General features: G+C 37.9%; 2 protein-coding genes across 2 annotated transcripts; both read left to right on the forward strand.

The window, feature by feature from the left end:
• The first annotated feature begins 11,752 nt into the window (after positions 1-11,752).
• LOC145824315 (uncharacterized) lies at positions 11,753-13,611 on the forward strand. Its single transcript, XM_082923954.1, has 3 exons — positions 11,753-12,585; positions 12,674-12,773; positions 12,883-13,611. The coding sequence occupies exons 1-3, from the start codon at positions 11,753-11,755 to the stop codon at positions 13,609-13,611; spliced, it is 1,662 nt and encodes a 553-aa protein (XP_082780080.1).
• Positions 13,612-13,806: 195 nt separating this feature from the next.
• On the forward strand, positions 13,807-14,819 carry LOC145824316 (uncharacterized). Its single transcript, XM_082923955.1, has 3 exons — positions 13,807-14,011; positions 14,264-14,514; positions 14,625-14,819. Exons 1-3 carry the CDS (start codon positions 13,822-13,824, stop codon positions 14,817-14,819), a joined length of 636 nt encoding a protein of 211 aa, XP_082780081.1. The 5' UTR covers positions 13,807-13,821.
• Positions 14,820-21,087: the final 6,268 nt, after the last annotated feature.

Consider the following 21,087-nt stretch of genomic DNA (forward strand, 5'->3'; position numbering starts at 1 on the left):
AATAAAATAATTCTGAATTTGATGTGACATTTTAAACTATTTTATCTTTTTATAAATTTTAATAAATAAAAAAAACCCAAACCCAACTTCTCAAACACCCCTTTATTTCCTTTTAGTGAGGTAATCAAACTCGGTCTTAAAAGGACAGGAGAGAAACTATTTTTAATTTTTTTTTAATAGTCAAGAACATCATAATACATATTATTGTGCTTCTTGCAAGATAATTAACACATGGTCAATGCTTACCCAATCAGAGGGTAGTCTCATGTTATTATCAATTATAGTACATAAAATAGCGTTGTGTCTATGTCTGTTTTATGATTATTTTGTCAATTTGAACTTGACACGTAGGGTTGTTTTCTTACTTTTTTTTTTTATAATTATTGATAGGTCATGCCGTGGACAATAGGGATATGTGGTTGTTAAATCTTTAATTTATATTTATCGCTGATAATTTATCCAATCCTGAGTTTAATTTTACGTTTTTAACTAAGGTTGTCCCATATCCTATGTTACACCTCACTCCTAGTACTATGAGCTACCTTTTATCCTATTTATCCTCATAATCTACCAACTACTTCTTGAAAATGCTGTTAATATTCATGAAATGTGTTGGTAGCTTCCCGACCTAAATCTGTACTTGCGTTCTTATCAAATTTCTATGGCCTTGTTTGGGAACTTAGGTTTGATATTAAAATAGCCTCAAACACTAAAAAAGTCAAATAGTCTCAAATACACTACAACAAAATATACTTTTGGCAATCAAATTTGGCGACTAAAATATCTGTTAGTTGGCGTTGGTTGAAGGTTTTAGCTACTACATTATTTTAGTAGCTATATAATGTTTATTGGCGACTGAAAAAAACTTTAGTCACTAAATACAACTTAATAGGCGACAAATATAATTTTTTGTTGGTGTTAGTCGAAATTTCAGACTACTAATTCCTTGTTTAGTTGCCGTATACTGTTATTTGCCGACAAAAAAAAATTTAGTCCCCAAATAATAGGGACATTTAGATGAACTTTTAGTGACTAAAATAATTTAGTCGTTGTATATTAAATTTTTGCCAACGAAAATAACAATTAGTAGCCAAATGTTAGTTTTTGGCAACATTTGCCGACAAATAATAATTTGGTCGCTAAAGATTGAAAAAAAAATTTAGAGGGAAATCCATTATATTGGCGCCCAATATTGTTCACACAAGAACACTTTTTGTTGTTGTTGATCTGTTCTGTCTCACACACCAGACACAAAGAATAGTCAATACCAAACCTCACTCCCCCTCACCACCGACGCTCTCCACCATCGCTGGCCACTAGCGCTCGCCACCGTAACCACTGTAAATCAGCACCGCCACTGAATCACAGGTAATCTTAGGTATTTTTCTCTTGTGCTGTTGCTCTCGGTCTCTCTCCCTCTTTGTTGATCCCAGTCTTTCTCTTTCTCCCTATTTATTCTCTAGTTCGTTAGATTTTGTTTTGTTTTTTTTTTGCACCGGAAGCAATGTCCTTAGGTTCTACACTGACAATGCCCTATGCCTGAAGATCAGCCCCACCGTCGTCCTCGATATCAGCCTCTGCTTCATCAGCTGCTCTCCACATCTTTGGCAAGCTCTACCGCTACTGATTTGGTGCCCCCAGAGCTTGATTGATTTCTCTTACCTTGATTGTCCGAGTTTAGATCCCTCGGTAATTGGTAAGGCCACGAATTTTTGTTCTGTAAACTTTTTTTTCTCTAGGGTTTTATTGTGTTGAATTTGGATTTCATTTGGTTTTGTTTTGGGCGAGAGATAAAAGAGGATCTTAGTTTGAATGAACTTCTTGTTTTGATCATTGGAGGTGATGAAGCTTTCTTGATCATATCTCTAATCGACAAGGTTTGACATTCTTTAATTGGCTTGGATTAATAAGAGCTTGCTAACTATGATTTTCAATCTTTATTGAACGAGCAGTATTTAACAAAATTGTGTGTGGATTTGTGGTTGCTTGGTTATCCAAAACCTAAAAGAGAATGAATAAATTGTGATAAATGATAATGTAAAAGTCAACTGGTTTGTGTATTGTTATGGAGTATCTTATGTTCCAATCAAGATAAAATTATTTATGCAGAACAATGAGACTAGGACATGAACTGGACATGCTTTTTAAGGGTCTTGTTGTTTGCTTTTTCTTTGTGTTTTGGATTTTGTGTGCTTACATTTTCTCTTGCACAAAAAGATCATTCGTAATATAATAGGAAAGATTTTCATCAGATAATATATTTGAGCCCCAACTAAAATTTTGAGAATAATCTGAAGTGTTATATGATGTAAATGGCATTTATTTTACTTGGTTTCCTAGGTAACATTTAATTGATTGCTAAATATTATAGTTCATCTAGCCAAAGTAAATGCCCATGCATAAGAAGTTGTTCCGATTGCTGAATTTTATGGTGATAATTACTAGAATATTCTCATGATACTTTTCATTTCTACAAATTGATAGTTTATTAGTTTTGGTTTGTGGGATTCCTTCAATATTTGTTTCATGGGATTTTAATTTTTGCCAGATGAATTGCTACTTTGTTACCATGTCATCTTAATTGATAGTCACATCTAGATGTTATTCCATCATTTTATATCAATATTTAGTTGCTTGAATTTAAGACCTACCTCAATGTTTAGTTTTTAACTTAAATTATATATACAGAGCAACCATTTTTGTTGATAGGTAGCCTTTATGGCATGCTGTCTAGCATGAAAATGATTGTTTGCTACAACATGTGAAAATGGTCATATTACCTTGAGTTAAATGCCTAAATGCATGTTGTCTTAATTGATCGCTTTAGCTTACAAATATCATCATGTTCCCTCAATATCGTGAGGTAGGACTTCAGATTGTTATGATTAGTAGGTTTATAGAGCATTGTACTTAATTGTTTATGACTTTTTGTTTTTTGTTTTTTGTTTTTTGGGTGCATAAATCATAAATTAAGACAATGAAATATACAACATATACAAGGGGTATACCCTAAGCCCTAACAACAATAGAACAAAGACTAAAATGCTACAAAAAAATTAATAAGGCCTAAACCCTAGAACATGACCAAATCAAAACCCCATCATGACAAAGAGGGGCCACAAAACAAGGAAAATTACACATCAAAGAAAAACAAAAACAAACAAGCTACACCAGCTACAACAGCAGTAGCAACAGCAACAGCAGCCAACAGACAGTTACACTAACTGCATCGATAGCAACAACATTCAAGTTGCTGCAAAATTTACCAATACTTTAGGCAACCAAACAGCAGCAACAACAGCCATCAACAGCAGCCAGTACCACTAGTAACAGCAGCCACAACCAACAATAATTTATGGCTTAGTTGTTAGCAATGTTTGTAATTTGGAACTTGCTTTCCCTTCTGTACCAGGGTGAACAAGGTCAACTCGCGTACGAGGACTTACATTAGGCAAAGGAGTGGAGAAAAAAATAGCTAGGAAAAAAGGAGAGAAATTGCATGTTTAAATCACAAAGAGCTACTGAGGGAGAAAGAGGAGCACCAAAGAGATCGTAAGGAACTTATAAGGGAAAAAGAGGAGATGATGAAACAAGTCAAAGAAAAAAAAAAGCACGGGAGACACAACAAGTACAACTCAATCATCTGAATGATGTGGTGTCACGGCTCATAACCCTCTTGCAGGGTTCAGATGGTCATCCTACTATTGGGTAAGAAGAATTTTATTGATATGGTACTAAAAGTTCTACAAAAAATGGATCATATTGACTATTGTGTACGATGAACCTAGAGTTGTTTTTTAAAGCTCCTATTCAAACCTATTAGAACGTTCATTATGGGTTTTGTTCTTTTTTTTTTTTTTCCCCCTCTTCTTCTTCTATGCTTCGAATAGGTTTTGAGGCATAATATAAATAGACTTAGCAGCAAAGGACCTGGTGTTTCAATACATTAGGCAAATGACTTCATACTGATTTCCATAAGGTAAAAACATAGATACTTGTTGAGAGTTTTTTTTTTTTTTTTTTTTTTTTTTTTTTTTTTTTCACGTGAACAAGTTAATACATAGATATGCAAGGGTCATTTGAGATTTTAGATTGAGTTGAATCAACCAAGTGAACTTGGAATGAATTTTTAGCAACATGATTTACTGGCTGAATTATGAGATGCATTATGAGATGCCTGAACCACTCTATGGATGTCACGGGTAGTTTCCTCGTGACAAATAGGATCTGTGGGGACAGATGAGATGTAATTAGCACACATAGGTTGGGAGTTGGAGTGAAAAATGCCATAAACTTAGTTGAAAAAGGCCGTTCGGGGTCGAAAATGCAAAGCAGCCCCCGAACCACTCTATGGATGTCATAGGTAGCTTCCTCATGACAAATAGGACCTATGGGGACAGACAGAATGTAATTATCACACGTAAGTTGAAAGTTAGAGTGAACAACGCCGTAAACTTAGTTGAAAAATGTCGTTTGGGGCCGAAAATGCAAAACAGCCCCCGAACAAGCTCAACAATGAGAATTATCATATAGATGGGTCCATTTGTAAGATTCTAGGTGGTTTGGGTTGACTAATCAATGGCCTAATTTATTGAATTTTCATAGCTTATATGCAATAGGCAAAACCATTTCAATGATCTCTCAGTATAGTGAAACATTTACTCAACAACATGACATTTTTGCTAAATATGACAACCAAACAGGGTTGTAAAGAACCAAACTGAAGAGTAGGCCCAATTTAACCTTAATGTTGACCTTCAATCATCTTCTAGTTCCACAAATAAGCATTGCCAAGTTGTTTTATAAAGAAATTTTATGTCATTACTGCTGAATATGTTGTACAACCTTACATTGATTGTCATTTTTTAAAGGCGATATGTTTTCTCATTACTGCTGAATATGCTGCACAACCTTACATTAATTGTCATTTTTTAAAGGCTACATTTTTCCTCATTACTGTTGAATATATATGCTGCACAGCCTTATATTGATTGTCATTTTTTAGATGCCAATGAAATTTTACTCTTGTGCACTTTGCATTGTTTAGGTTTCTAACATTTCAATAATGTTAATTTTATTTTCAAAATATTATGATTGAGGGATGAAACTACACCTCAGCCAAAAAATAAAAATAAAAAAATGAAAAAAAATCCCTTTACAGATCTAATAACTTTTTTTTTGCATGGTCTTATGTTCAAATGCTATATGGAACTAATGGGTGTAGTTTTTGTTTTGTATATGTCTTTTGGCATAGACATGTGGATCTTTCATTTTTGTGTACAGAGGATAATTTACACTTTTGAACAGTCCTATTTTTTTGTCGTCCTCTACTTTTTGTATGGAATTTGGATGAATCGTACATATAACTTTTGGCGAGATACAGAATACTTTTGACATGAAACTTGTATTTATTGCCGTGGTATATAGATTACTTTTTGTCATGGTAATCTATACCATGCCAAATGGTCATTTCGCATAGTAGTAAATATATTTTTGTGTATGGAAGACATTGTTTTGGTATGCTTATTTGTTATGTACGAAGTTATTATTTCCAATTGGAATATGTACTTGATTTGTATAGAAGTTGACATTATAAGCTATTCTTTTTTGTTAGATGGTTGTAAGTGAAACATGCGTTATGGAATGGATGATAATATATACATATTGTTTTGTTTTTATACCTGTTACAGGTTGCGGTGGATACATATAGGTTGTGGACAAATTAATTAAAATTTAAAAGGAAAAAAAAACATAAAATGATATTTTTGGCGACTAAACATTTGGTAGCCAAAAATGGAGTTAAATATTTTTAGTGACTAAATAGTTAGTAGCTAAAAAAATTAAATCTTTTGGCGACTAAATATTTGGTAGCCATTTAAAACACTTTAGGCGACTAATTATTTAGTAACCAGAAAAGGAAAAAACACTTTTTGGTGACTAAAACTTTGGTCACCCTAAATACTTGAAATTTTGGTGACAAAAAATTTTAGTAGCTGAAAATGCGATTTAAATTAAATTAGTAGATTTTGGCAACTAACAGATTAGTCGCCAATTTAGCCTCATCAGTGACTAAGGGTTATTTTTGTCGCCAATACCTTTTACTTTTGGCAACTAAAAAATTTGTCACCATTTGTAGGACTTTTGGCCACTAAATATTTTTTAATCGCCAATACCTTCCTTGACAATCTTCCCGCAACAAATCCGGCGACCAAAATATTTAGTCGGAAAAATGTTTCGGCAACTAAAATCTTACTTTTGGCGACTAAAAATTTAATCGCCAAAAATGTAATTTCTTGTAGTGATAGTACCTAAACAAGGCCTATGTGTGTCATATACTCTCTAGTTGCTATTAACATTTTTCAGTGATATTAATCTAAAGAGTATGTTTGCATATGTAAAAATTAAATGCAAAATGACACACAATTGTGTCTTATTCTATATTTTTATAACATTACTGTAATCTAAAATTTAAGATAACTGCCCATATTTTTGAAATACTTTTAAATCTCACTGTGTGCATTTTATTTTTTTTTAAAAAAATTATGACTTGTCCCACCAATGTATGAAACTATGTTAGTTGAGAAAATAGATGTGATCAGCAAAGAAAGCACGGCTCTTGACAAGTGTCTTGGATCATGGTTGGAGTATCTTTTTCAAGTTTATTATTGTATATTACTTATTTCTCGTTTCGAAATATATTATTTTAATAATTTTTTAATTTTTTATAAAAAAATATATAATAAAAAAAAAAGTAATGTGATGATTTATAATAATTTTTTTAGCTTTTTAATTAAAATTAAAAATTACCAAACAAAACCCTACAGTTGAGAGAAAGTAAAATAATGTCGTAATTGCTTCCTTTCTGCATGAACTGATTGATGTCAAGTATTTTTTAAAATACAAATTCATCTCACAATCAATATATGACTTGAGCTTCTTTCTTCCCTTCACACTCGTATCGCCTGACGATTTAGACTTTTAAACATAATAACTTGAGTTTCTTTCTTCCCTTTACGCTAGTACCGCTTGACAGTAAGATCAAGTTAGTTCAGGTGACCTCCCATTTGCTATTCATTTGAATTTAGATAGATTAAAAAAAATCAATCTGCATATGCCTATTTAGTTAGCAGATACAGATTGAGCGGGAGCCGTGCAAGTTAGTGGGTAGATACGGATCGATTTTGCAAGCCTTTTTTTGAATTATTTCGGAGTAATTATTTTACTATTTTTGGCCTTATTTGAGTCTAAATTTTTTTATTCTTTATTAACAAATAAAGCCTAACTTTCATATTCATAAATAACTAATGTTATTACTAAATAAAAGCCTTTTTTTTAACATACAAAATATAAAACATAATATCATTTTTTAGGAGATTGGCGGATTAGGTTGAGTCAAATGGCCTCACATCCGTCACCCATTCGAACATAGGCAAATTCAAAAAAATCTTCTCCCACATCTGTCCAACCATACTGTTGGAACCGCCTAAAAGAAAGTAGGTTGGGTCCAATTGGTCGATTTTGACAAGAAGCTCCCTTCATGACTACCTCTCATCAATGGTGCCAATTTGAGTGCAAAGAGTGAAGCTCATAGAATACTAACACTACAGGAAAAAGGGAATTTGGTGGCGTTTTTGTAACGACGTTTATTTAAACGTCACTATTATTAGTATTTAACGGCATTTTATAAAACGCCGCGTATTCTATTACACAAAACGACACCGTTTTATAATGGGAGGCGTTTAAAAACGCCTCCGAATGCGGTAGCCACACGCGCCTCTTTTTTTTTCTTTTTTTTTCTTTGAACAATAACACGCACCTCCGAAACCTTATTTTGAATCCTTAATACATACGGATAGATCTCTCTCTCTCTCTCTCTCAACCCTTAATACATACGGACAGATCTCTGTCTCTCTCTCAACCATCTCTAAGCTCTATCGAAGATTCAGATCGATTCAGATCGAAGCTCCATCGAAGTTTCAAATCTAAGCTTCATCGAAGATTCAGATTGAAGCTCCATCGCCTGCGATTTCGAAGCTCCATTGAAGCGATTTCGAAGATTCAGATCTGAACTCTGACCCCTCGATTACTCGCATTTCAACCTCCATTGAATAGTCTACTTTGTTTCTGAACTGTAATCGGTACTCGCTCTCTCTCTCTGTCTCGCTCTATTTCTGGTTTTTGGGAAAAATGAAGACTGTCTAGCTCTCTGTTTCTGAACTGTAAGAGGCAATGCTTGCTTTCCTTTGTATTCGGGATTAACATTTAAGATTGTCTAGCTCTCTGATTAATATTTTTCACTTACTCAAACAAAGCATAAGTATTCAATTTGATTTAATTTTTGAAGATTTTTTGAAATTTAAGTTTGAGAAAGTTAAACTTAAATACAAGGTGGATGCAGATAATCGCAATCATGCCAAGTGGTTTTAAGCAACAGAAATTAGATGATGAATTTTTTCAAATAGTGGAGATTGATGTAGTCGAGATTTTAGGAAATTCATAATCATAATTTTATTATTTTGAAATCTATAGTTGATTAGAAAAATGTAGGTTTAGAATAGAATATGCTACAATAGTTACATTCCCTATTTCATATTGATTTAGTTTTCGTATTTTATATGTTTTTGTTTTATAAACTAGGGTTAATTTATTATAAATAATGATATGAATAATTTTTTTTTTACTTTTTTTTTCAATCTATGAGATACCAAAAATTCATTGGAGAGCCAAGCTTCAGAATGTGCCTTGCTAATCCATCCTTAATCCAAGACTTTGAGGTTCACAAGTGTAGGTACAAAATTCAAAACCTACTAAGAGAGTAGTCAATACATTTATTAGCAAGGCCATTTTATTTTATTTTTTCTTCCTACAAGTGATATCATGAGATGAGTGACAAGTGGATGAAACATGCATACCATTTTGTTTGAGCTGATTCACACCATTAAGAGCTCGGACCAATATATTCTTTTGAGCTTGCTGGAAATTAGAGAGCTAGACAATCTTCTCACATGAGTGTACCAGTGGGAATGTTGTTTTGCTATCAACATTATGATTAAACTTTGAGTGTTTGTTCTTTTGCTCCATCAGTTTAGGTGGGTTTCTGGGCTAGTTGATCTAGGCCAAATTTGGCGTCCTGTCTATTAATAATTATTCTCTCCAATTCTAAAACTCATTAATATTAAATTAGGCACTGTTCATTTATTAGTTCAGTATGGAGGCATGACTTCTGGGCTCTTCCTAGGATTAGGAGTAGAAAACAAACTGACTCTTTGTGCTCATTGAATACAACAGTTGCTCATTCTTTAATGAGTACCCATTATCATTTTCATTGATGCCCTGTTTGTTTGAAGTCATAAGTAAGTGAGGTAACAATGCCCTTCCTCACTCTTCATTATGATTTTTGAACTAAAATTAGACTTTTCATTATGATGTTAGAAATTATAGGTTTATTTTGTTCAATAAAAAAACACTTTCATTCTGGTCCTCTTTTCTTTTTAATCCTCTCTTTGTCAATGTTTTGCCAGCAAAGGTGTGCCAGTCTCTTCATAGGGTATTTGATTTTGTTAATTGTTACTAATTTATTTGATCTCAATTTCCTTTATCTTACTCTCCTATAATCTTTGTTTTTGTGAAATATATGTGTATATATATAGTGCTTGATGATTCTTTTTTCCGTAATGATCAATTATTGTGATATTAACCATGGATTGCCCCCTTGAATATGATAATAGGGTGATTTTGTCTGTGAATTGTTAATTTAGTTGGTCTCAATTACCCTCAGAAAAAAATTCATTTATTTTTTGTGCTTTATTTTTTAGTAGCTCGTTTATGTTTATGTTGGGTTTTGAATTTTTCAAGAAACTATGATTGTCTTTCTCATTGGATGTTCATCAAAACTATGACTAAGTTTATAGATTTTTTACTTTCTCTTGAGTTCCAAGAGTCTGACTTTGGTAGTTTATGTGTCCTTGTATGAGCATTAATATAGAAGCAAAGCAATTTCTTATCACATCTTATGTTGTGCTTTTAGTTGATAAAAATAATTTTGTTCTATCATATGATTGTGGTTGTGGTTGTGATTGTGATTGTGAATGTGATTCCTCATTTGGTGGCTGCTCTTTGGTGTTTTTTGAATCATCATCAGAAGTATTCGAGCTTTGGTACAGTTATTGGTTTGGGTAGTGGGTTTGAACTTCCCATATCCATGAGTTCCTGCCAAAATTATTCTATTATTGATGGATTTGAGAGAGCAATGTATTTCTTGAATCTATAATAATCTATCAAGAGCATTATAGAAACTTTTGGTTTCTTCATTAATACGCTTCATACTAGATATGCTTCTAGTATGCTTGATAGTACTAATTTAGATTGCACTACCGGGATGCAATCATTAATGGTGCATGCATGCATAAATAGCCTTAGACCCGTCCAAGAATCTTCATTAGAGATACCTAGTCATCTTTGATGAAGCTCTTCTTGGATTGTCCAGTTTGGACAGTTCAGGAGCACAAGTCTGTATTGTAATTAGTAGTTCTACTGCTTATAGTCCATCTCGTAGAGATTTCGTGTAGCAACTCCTTGTGTTCTCCGAGTGCATACTAGACAAGGTGTAGCAGTACACCTAGTCTATGTCGTGTATTTGGAGAACCATGGGGAGATGCTGCCGAAATTTTGTTAGAGATGAACAAAGCGGTATGAACTGCTTTTTACAATATAGACCGTGCATTCCTGAATGGGAAAGTAGGATGAACCAACATATTAGAGACCAATTAGAGGTGAATGATGTCATGTCGCATGCATTATAAGGTACTTAATTGAGGTTGAGATTAATTAAAATGGAATCGTAATTTTAAACTTTGTTGATTTGGTAGTGACATTTGTAGTGTAAGACAGAGTCAGATGGATAAAAGTTGGATAAATTAGCATAGGTTGCACCCGGAATACATACAAGGGGTTAAGGAATTTATTAAATTTGCATGTGAAAATAAGCCGTTGTTGAATAAAGTCACATGCCCATGTAAACGGTGTCATAATGTCAAATTGGTGGAGAAAGGCCTGTTAGGGGAACATTTAATGATCAACGGATTTCTTCCAAGTTACACCAGTTGGATTTTTCATGGGGAGAATTTGTCATCGCCTGTGCCACACAATGTGAATGTCGGGCAAACTGATTCGAACGATGGTGATGAAACTTATGAAATGCTATACGAAGGATTTGGACTTCCTCCACCAAGCTTTATTCACGAGGCAGCAAGTTCTGGTATTAAACAAGGTCCAGATGAGAAAATCGAAAAATTCTTCAATTTATTGAAAGAGGCCGAAAGAGAGTTGTATCCTGAGTGTCAGAAGTTTTCAACGCTCTCATTTATTGTTCGGTTATTGCACATCAAGTGCCTTAGTGGATGGAGTGACAAGTCTTTCACGATGTTGCTTGAGCTTTTGAAGGATTCGTTCCCAAGGGGTGAAACTTTGCCAAAGTCATTTTATGCAACTAGGAAACTTCTTAGGGACTTGGGCCTCGATTATCATAAGGTACATGCATGCCCAAGGGATTGTTCACTATATTGGAAGGAAACAGCTGGTATGGATGATTGCATAGTGTGTCATATGCCTAGATACAAACAACTTGAGGGGGAGGAGAATGATGTTAAGAAGATACTTTCCATTGATTCCAAGGCTTCAAAGATTGTATATGTCATCCAAAACATCTTCTTTAATGAGATGGCATGCAAAGGGCCGAATTGATGACGGCAAAATGAGACATCCTGCTGACTCTCCAGTTTGGAAAAATGTTGATAATTTGTATCCCAAGTTTGCGAGTAAGCCTCGCAATGTCAGACTGGGTTTAGCAGCGGATGGATTCAATCCATTCAAGGCAATGAATGTCTCTCATAGCAGTTGGCCAGTTATTATAATGCCATACAATTTGCCACCATGGTTGTGCATGAAGAAGCCTCATATGATGATGACATTGCTCATCGATGGTCCTTCTTCACCTGGAAATAATATTGACGTCTACTTACGCCTTGTAGTAGATGAATTGAAAGAACTGTGGGAAAACGGTGTTGACACGTATGATGCGGAAACTAATCAGATGTTCCGAATGCATGCTGTGTTATTGTGGACTAAAAATGATTTTCCTGCCTATGCAATTTTGTCTAGGTGGAGCACGAAAGGCACTTTAGCTTGTCCTTGTTGTAACACACATACTCATTCTCGATATTTGAAGAACGGAAGGAAATTATGTTTCATGGGGCATCGTCGCTGGTTGAAGTCATGTATGCATCTTTTTGTTTATAGGTACCTTATGACACTTAAATCATACATGCGTAATCGAAGTCATCCTGAAGGTTCAATTGCACAGGGATACTTGGTCGAAGAATGTATGACATTTTGCTCAAGGTACTTGCATGATGTTGAGTCGAAATTGCATCGACCGTTAAGGAATTGCGATGTTAGTGACAATCCTGAGATATTAATGGGGCGGGCTTTAGGAAAAGGAAAAGGGTTTGTTCTTGATAACACAACATGGGTACAGGCTCATCGGTATATGTTATTTAACATTGCTGCGGTTGTCCCATATCGAGAGTAAGATAGATGCAACCTTCGTCTCATTGTGAATGTATTTATACCAACTATAATTATCGTTCATTTTACAAGTAGTTTAATTGTGTAGGGAACATCGTGAATTTATTAAGCGGTCACATCGTCGTCTTAGAGATTATGATATGGATCGTCGTCACAATGACGAGTTTCCCAAATGGTTCAATTCTCATGTAAGTGCATGTTAAGCACAAGTCTTCTATATTTTTGCAATCCATGTGCTTCTATATTTTTGAAGTTGTTAATTGATGTTTAATATTGATAACTTTTTTTGAAAAATAGGTTGCTGAGCTATTAGCTACTGAAAATGTAGCGTTGTCAGAAGAGATTAAAATTTTGGCTTTGGGACCCAGCCAAAAGGCCACCAGATTTAATGGGTATATAATTAATGGTACTAGGTATCATACTAAGAGTTGTGAGTTGAGAAGAAAAACTCAGAATAGTGGGGTTATGGTGAAGGCAAAGACTTCTAGCTATGCAAGTGCGAAAGACATTAATCCAGTGGAAGGTGATGTAGCGTACTATGGATATGTGACAGATATTATTGAATTGTATTACTCACACAACCATAGATACATGTTATTCATGTGCAACTGGATTGATAACAATAAGGGACTCAAGCAGGATGATTTTGGTTTTACACTTGTTAATTTCAATCACTTGTTATATGCGAAGAAACATGACAGTGATGAGCCATTCATCCTAGCATCTCAAGCACAACGAGTCTTTTATGTTAATGATTCTGTTGATGAAGATTGGAATGTTGTACTCAAGATGAAACCTAGAGACTTGTATGAGGTGTGTGGAGAACAACCAACTATTGATGAAGGACTACATCACAACGAAGTGGAAAGATTTGGTGATCAAGAGTTAGATGTAGCTTCCTTCACTTGTGAGGAGGACATGGATTGGGTTGGGAAAGGTATTGATGGAACAACTGTTGATGAAACTATTGGACCTCTTGAAGCATCGACAGAGACACAATTTGAAGATGACGAAGAACTGATCTGATATTGTAATTGGCCGCATATTCACTTTTACATGTGTGTTTTCTGTATGGATATTCATATTAATAAAATCTTTGCTTTTGTACCTTTGTACCTTTCTTTAAATGGCCATTTTTACCTTTCATGTACTCTTATTTTGTTTTGAATGCAGTAGATATTTATAGATTATCATGTCCTCACTCTTATGTTTGTAGTTTTTTTATAGATATTATCTATGAGTTCTAGCTTCGACCATTCTTCTAGTGAAAGTGAGCAATCAAGCTCTAGTAGTTCTAGTTCAGATGAGACTCAGACCACACTCAAGATGAAAGTCATACCCGATCCACTGGCATCATGGCATCCACCTGGCAGTCTTCCTACCACATCACGTAGCGGTAGTACATCACATGGCTCTGTTTCAGCTGGTATGTATCAACTTTGCTTGATATTTTCTTATGGTGTTTTTGAGTTAGATTTGTAGTCCTATCTATCATACATAATGCATGGTTATTTTTAAAAAAATTGAGTTTGGATAATTAAAAGCATAATGTGTGGTATAGAAGCAAGGATAGCAGAATTTTAACACCCCATGGTATGATATGTTGAAATTTATTGAAATTAAAAGCATAATTCAGATATTCAACTGAAATTTGAAGCTTACTACTATTGTTTTGTAGGTCCTAGCTCAAGTCAAGCCAAACAAAAGCAGACAAGGGGTCCCACATATGTGCATGGTCAATGGGGTACTAGTGAAGATGGCATTTTAAAAGTTGTTCCAAATGAGTTGAATCAAGTAGTTGAAGGACACACATCCCTTGCTTCACATTTGGGCGTTTTGGCACGAGATGGGAGTCTTGCACCACTCACTTTTATGACTTGGCATTATGTTCCAAAACAAAACAAAGATAACATATGGAGGGAGATAAAGGTATATATGGATATTTAATATGAAATAAGTTACAATTGTATTCCATATGAAATGCATATTACAAGTGTAGTTGACATTGCATATTACAAGTGTCTATAATTGTAACGCAGGCTCATACGGATGCAGATGAATCCATGAAGAGAACAATAATGGCTTCATTTGGAAAGAAATGGAGAGATTGGAAAAGTCGAGTGAAAACAATAGGATACAAACCCTTCAAGAATGATGCAGAAAGGTTGGCTCATCGACCAGATAGAGTACATGAGGATCAGTGGCGGGCTTTGGTCGACTATTGGGGCACTTAGAGTGCATCGGTAAAATTTTATTTATGTGAAAAAATGTTTATATATGATAATTTTTTATAACATCTTAAATAAATTTCATATTTGACAGAAATCAAGCAAGAAGAATAGAAAAATCCGGAAGAAGAAGACATTGCATCATAGAACAGGCCGAAAGCCATTCTCAGTAGTTCGACTGGAGGTATAATTATTCTCTCAAAGTTTGCTTACACTGTCTCAAAGTTTGTTAATTTTTTATAACATCTTAAATAAATTTCAGTTGACTTGTCATCATCATCCCTATTGCTTCATTTTCCAAGCACCTGCATCATGAAATTCATCCGCAAGGATGTTGCTAAACCAACCTGTTCAATTACTACTCACAACAATAGGGGCATCTTTTCATCCTTTCCAGATATTTTCATTTATGATATAAAATAAATTATTTCCATTACATACTATTTCAGACTAGTCAATATGATTTGAAATTATTTTCACTCTTATGATCCATAGAATAAGAAATGTTCATTTTACTAAGTTCTTTTAAGAAAAAATTGCTTTCTTTGATAAAATAATAAACACAATATTCAAGTGTTGACCTTTCTATTTATTATCTTTTGTTATTTCTAGTTCTGGGGTGGGAATTCTGATTTTCCCTAGCAAGCTAACTGAGAGGGTAATTTTTGGTAAAAATTAGGCCAAGCTATGAGATGGACTTTATGGCCCAAGAGTTGAAAAGTTACTCCGACCCAAGAGAGATAAAGTTACTCCGGCCCAAGAATTGTAAAGTTACTCCGGCCCAAGAATTGTAAAGTTACTCCGGTCCGGAAGCAATTTGGAGTTAGGCCGGTCTCGGTCGTAGTCCGGTCATGATATTTTGTAGTTAGAACGGTCAAAACCTTGCTACTCGGTAGCTCGGTCTAAACACACCATGGGTTGAACAGAAGAGAACCGAGATAGGAAAGAGTAAAAGGAAGAACCAAACTAAGGATAGTTCGGCCTACTCTGTGGCACGGCATAGCCAGTTTTATCTCGGTCGTATGGTAGTTCAGCCATGGTAAAAACCATCCCACTTGGTTTAAGCAGTGGGGGGGGGGGTGTTAAAGGATAAGCATTATCCTACAGGAGTATGAATCCTAGAAGGACTCTACATGGAGGAGTAGAAGTCCTACTAGGATTGTGCCACACAAAAAACCTATAAAAGCTCACAAACATCACCTTGGGAGAGGTAACACACAACTTTGTTTTCTGAATACATAGAGCTTTGTCTATTTGTCAAGTTTGCTGACTTAGGCATCGGAGGGGTTTCCGGCACACACCCGCCGGCTAGCTCACGTTTGTGTTTTCAGGTGACAAAGCGACGTCGTACGGAGGAGCACAGACTTAGTCAACAGGATTATACGAGAAGAATTATTTCTTTTCCGTACAATTGGCGCCGTCTGTGGGAAATAACAGACAGAACAAAACCTCTTGATTAAGCTCCTCCTCTTTTCAAACAATGGCACACATTGAAGAATTGCCGCAGTCCGCCGACGACGGGCTAACTCCAGATGGGGGTGCAAGGCGTAAAGGATTACCTTCTGTCCCTCCCATGGCGGACTTGGAGTCCCAGCGACATAACTCCATGAGGGATACTAGGGGGAGGCGAACTAACAGCCCTCGTCGCTCTCACTCGCAAAGTCCTGATAGGCAAAGGCGGAGGATTGACCCTCAAGCTCTGGAAGATTGCGTGAAAGAGCAAGATGAATTGATAAGAAAGATGGCGGCGGACATGGAGGCCTTGAAACGCCAGATGAAGAAAAAAGAAGTGGCGACAGGAGAGGGGCGCAAAAACAAGACGCCCCCTCGCCACTCAGAAAATTGTAGTAGGAATACCACACCCTCGCAAGGAGAGAGCAGAAGCCTCAGGACAGGCGATACTCAATCCTGGTCTTCCAAAACTCGTCACTCCAGGTCTGAGAGGACGAGATCTGAAAGATCATACACTGAAGGAAGCACGTATTGGCCCTCGCATTCGCACCAAACCAGATCTAGACAGACGGAATTACCCAGATCATCCGACTTACGAACCGTGCTCGAAGAAAAAGCACGATGCAAGGAGGATGCCAGGGCGCGGGATCCGCACAGAGTTTCTGCCTTACAGCGGTTGGCTCCTCGGACGCATGGAAGCGTCGAGGTTGGAATGCCAATACCGCGCCCTGCCTACGAACCAATGGACAAGGCATTAGCAAGGCTGCAGACTTCACCGTTTGTTCCGGCGATTAAAAACGCGCCTCTACCAACGGGCTTTCTTCAGCCAAAATTCACTACATATAAAGGGAAGACGGATCCCTACTCACACTTTCGCCACTTTCGCCAAGTCATGGCTGTATACAGGCGAAACGAGGCCTTAATGTGCATACTCTTCCCATCAAGTCTTGGCGACCTAGGCTTGACTTGGTTCGAGAAACTACCAGAAGGCAGCATAGCCTCTTGGGCACAATTGGCAGAAGCCTTCGTAACAAGGTTCCGAACAAACACTAAAACCCCGGTGGAGATCGACCAGCTACTCTCCATCGACATGGGCGATAAAGCGACCCTAAGATCCTACAACAGTCGCTACTGGGAGACATTCAATCAGATTGGGGACTGCCCCACCAATCTCGCCATTGCACAGTATAAAAGAGGCCTTCCAGTTGGGAACAGACTAAGGGACTCGATCACCATGACGCCACCCCTCACTATGGCAGCCCTGATGGAAAGAGTGCATCAGCACATCAGGGTAGAAGAGGATGGTGCACGTGCCAAAGCAAAATCTAGTGCGACCACAGTACCGGAAAAGAAAACCTCAGCGAAGGTCAATGCAGTAGATCGTCAGAACAGAAACGGACGTGGCAGACGAGATAACGGAGAAGACCCGGATAAAAGATGGTTGAGAATCCGCACTGCCATAACTACGGTGTTCAAGAAACTGATATATCGGATTCTGAGCGAAATAAGAGATGAGCCTTTCGTCAAGTGGCCAGCCAAGCTAGGAGAAGCCCAGAAGGACTATGACAAAAGATCGCGGTGCACCTTCCACAAAGAAAAGGGACACCGCACGGAGAATTGCACACCATTGAGACAACACCTGGAGGAGTTGGTGGCGGCAGGTCACTTGGACAAATACATTGAAGGAGGGACGCAGCCAGCCCCCCAAGACCATAATAACCTCCCTAACGGAATGCCAATTGACGCCCCTCCTTAAGGCGTTATCAATGTGATACATGGAGTCATTGAACTTGAGCGTGTATGCGAGCTCAGAGGATCAATCAAAAAAGCTGAACATTTAAGAGAGGTGCTAAGTGCCCAACCTGCCACCAAGAAGGGGAAGACAGAGGCAACAAACGTCATGTCTTTCTCAGACAAAGACTTAGAACGGATATATTGCCCTCACAATGATGCCCTAGTCATCACTCTCCGAGTCAAGCGGATTCTGATTGACCAGGGTAGTTCATGTGAAATCATGTACTACGAAACATTTAAACAACTGACGCTACAAGACAAAGACTTGGCACCTGTTGTATCACCCCTAATTGGATTCAACTTTATGCCAGAATGGCCCGTCGGCAAAATAATTCTTCCAGTTAGAGTAGGAAGCGTGACGAAACAAGTGGAGTTCTGGGTATTGAAGGTCCCCTCCACTTACAACATCATCTTGGGCAGAACATGGCTGCATGCCATGCGTTCGGTGGCGTCATCCTACCACCAAGTAATGCGGTTCCCCAACGACACCGGTATAATTGAAGAAGTCTATGGAGATCAGATCATGTCAAAGCAATGTTTCGCCACGGTGACTGGTAGCCGCGCTGCCAAAGGATACGTTCATTCGGTGGAAGAACCTGAAAGCAATGAACTATTCGCAGATGTCGGTAAAGAGGCTGATCAGAAAGCAGTGGAGGACTTGGTGGAGGTAAAAATAGATGAAAAGAACCCGGATAAGTTCTTCTTGCTCGGTTCGTCGTTGTCCAGCACTAAGAGATTAGAGGTCTTGGAATTCTTGACCTCTAATATCGAAGTGTTCGCCTGGACACCCTACGACATGCCAGGCATTGATCCAAACTTCATCAGTCACCAACTTAATGTCCACCCATCCGCCAGACCAATCATCCAATGAACACGCAGATCGGCACTCCACCATGCCGAAATAGTGGCGGAAGAAGTAGGTAACCTGCTGGAGGCAGGAGCAATTAGAGAGGTGCACTACCCGAAATGGATCTCCAACACGGTCGTAGTGCCAAAGAAGAATGGCAAATGGCGTGTCTGCGTCGACTACAAAACAGCCAACAAAGCGTGCCCAAAAGACAGCTTTCCTCTACCACGGATAAATCAACTGGTGGACCTAACGGCGGGGCTCAACCGACTTAGCTTTCTGGATGCATACAGAGGCTACCACCAAATCGCCATGCATGAGCCAGATCAGGAGGTCACATCCTTTACAACTCCAAGAGGACTGTACTGTTACAAGGTCATGCCCTTTGGCCTAAAGAACGCAGGGGCAACATTCCAACGGATGGTCACCAAGATGTTTGAACCATTGTTAGGCAGAACAATGGAGGCTTACATCGATGACATGGTAGTCAAAAGCAAAGATGAGAATGACCATCTCAAAGAGTTAGGAGAGATGTTTGAAATCTTGAAGAAACACAAGTTGCGGCTCAACGCATCCAAGTGTGCACTTGGAGTAGGATCTGGCAAATTCTTGGGCTTCCTGGTGACCAACCGAGGTATAGAAGCAGACCCCTCCCAGATCAAAGCAATCCAAGATTTGGAGAGACCAAACTCTGTGAAAGAAGTGCAGCATCTCACCGGCATGGCAGCTGCACTCAACCGGTTCATAAGCAGGTCGTCAGATAGACTACGACCATTCTTTCAAGCTCTAAAGGCCAAGTTTGAGTGGGATGAAGAATGCGACCAAGCTCTGGAAAGCTTAAAGGAATATATGTCTTCTCCACCACTGCTTGTTACCCCAGTACCTGGTGAGGAACTCTTCTTGTACTTGGCAGTCTCTCAACATGCAGTTAGCGCAGTGTTGGTTCGAGCAGAGGGAATCCAACACTTGCTCATCTATTATGTCAGCAAGATATTGCTGGGAGCCGAAACAAGGTATTTGCCACTGGAAAAACTGGCATTAGCCTTGATGATGGCCTCCAGAAAATTGGCACACTACTTTCACGCCCACACCGTAGTCGTCCTCATAGCTTTCCCACTAAAAGCTTTGTTTGAGAGGGCGAACTTTTCTGGGCGAATTTTGAAGTGGGCAGTAGAGTTTGGACAATTCGACATCAAGTTCCAACCCAGGACCACAATAAAAGCCCAATCTTTGGCAGACTTCATCGCAGAATTTACTCCTGGAAGTCATCATATCTGCCCAATCGACCTAACTGACACCACCGAATTAGGGATGGAAGTTGGCGCCGGAATAGCACAACCCCTAGTAGAAGGTACTCAGTCAGACTCCAAGGCAAACCAGACTAAAGACAACAAGACAGAAGCTACACCAAACCAAGGCTCTCCAACAAAAAAAGACTTGGTACAATCAGATAGTAAGGGGCAGACAGCAAGCATGGACCTTGAAGAAAGCACCAGCAACATTCTTAACCCCACGACATCATCTGACCCCTCCACTTGCTGGAAGTTGTTCATTGGTGAGATGTGGAAGTTCTTTGTGGATGGAGCATCCAACCGGCATGGTGCAGGACTCGGTATAGTCCTCATCTCGCCAGACGGCCTGGTTGTAGAACAAGCAATCAACCTTGGCTTCCTAGCATCAAACAATGAAGCGGAGTACGAAGTGCTTCTTGCAGGACTCAAATCAGCATACTACATGAAGGCCACCGAACTAATGGTCTACAGCGACTCACAGCTTGTGGCAAATCAAATTTCTGGCGACTATGAAGCAAATGATGATAGGATGGCCAAGTACCAAGAGTTGGTCAGAATAGAGATCAAGAAATTTGAGGTAGTAAGGATAGAACAAATTGGCAGGGAGGAAAACAGCAGAGCAGACGAACTAGCAGGCTTCGCCTCAATGGCAGATTCCTCCATACCTCATCCACTACTGATCGACTACCTACCTAGACCAAGCATAGAAGACCCCGAAGCAGAAGAGGTATGTTGCACAGAACTAGGCCCCTCTTGGATGGATCCCATCATCCTGTTCTTAAAAGACAGCATCCTACCAGAAGAGAAAAAAGAAGCCAACAGAATAAGAGCGAAATCGCAGCGATTTTAGCTCTCCCCATCCTTAGCATTATACAAGAAGTCATTCTCA

The sequence above is a fragment of the Camellia sinensis genome, chromosome 4 (genome assembly GCF_055761805.1).
Source record: "Camellia sinensis isolate YWXY chromosome 4, ASM5576180v1, whole genome shotgun sequence".
NCBI lineage: Eukaryota > Viridiplantae > Streptophyta > Magnoliopsida > Ericales > Theaceae > Camellia > Camellia sinensis.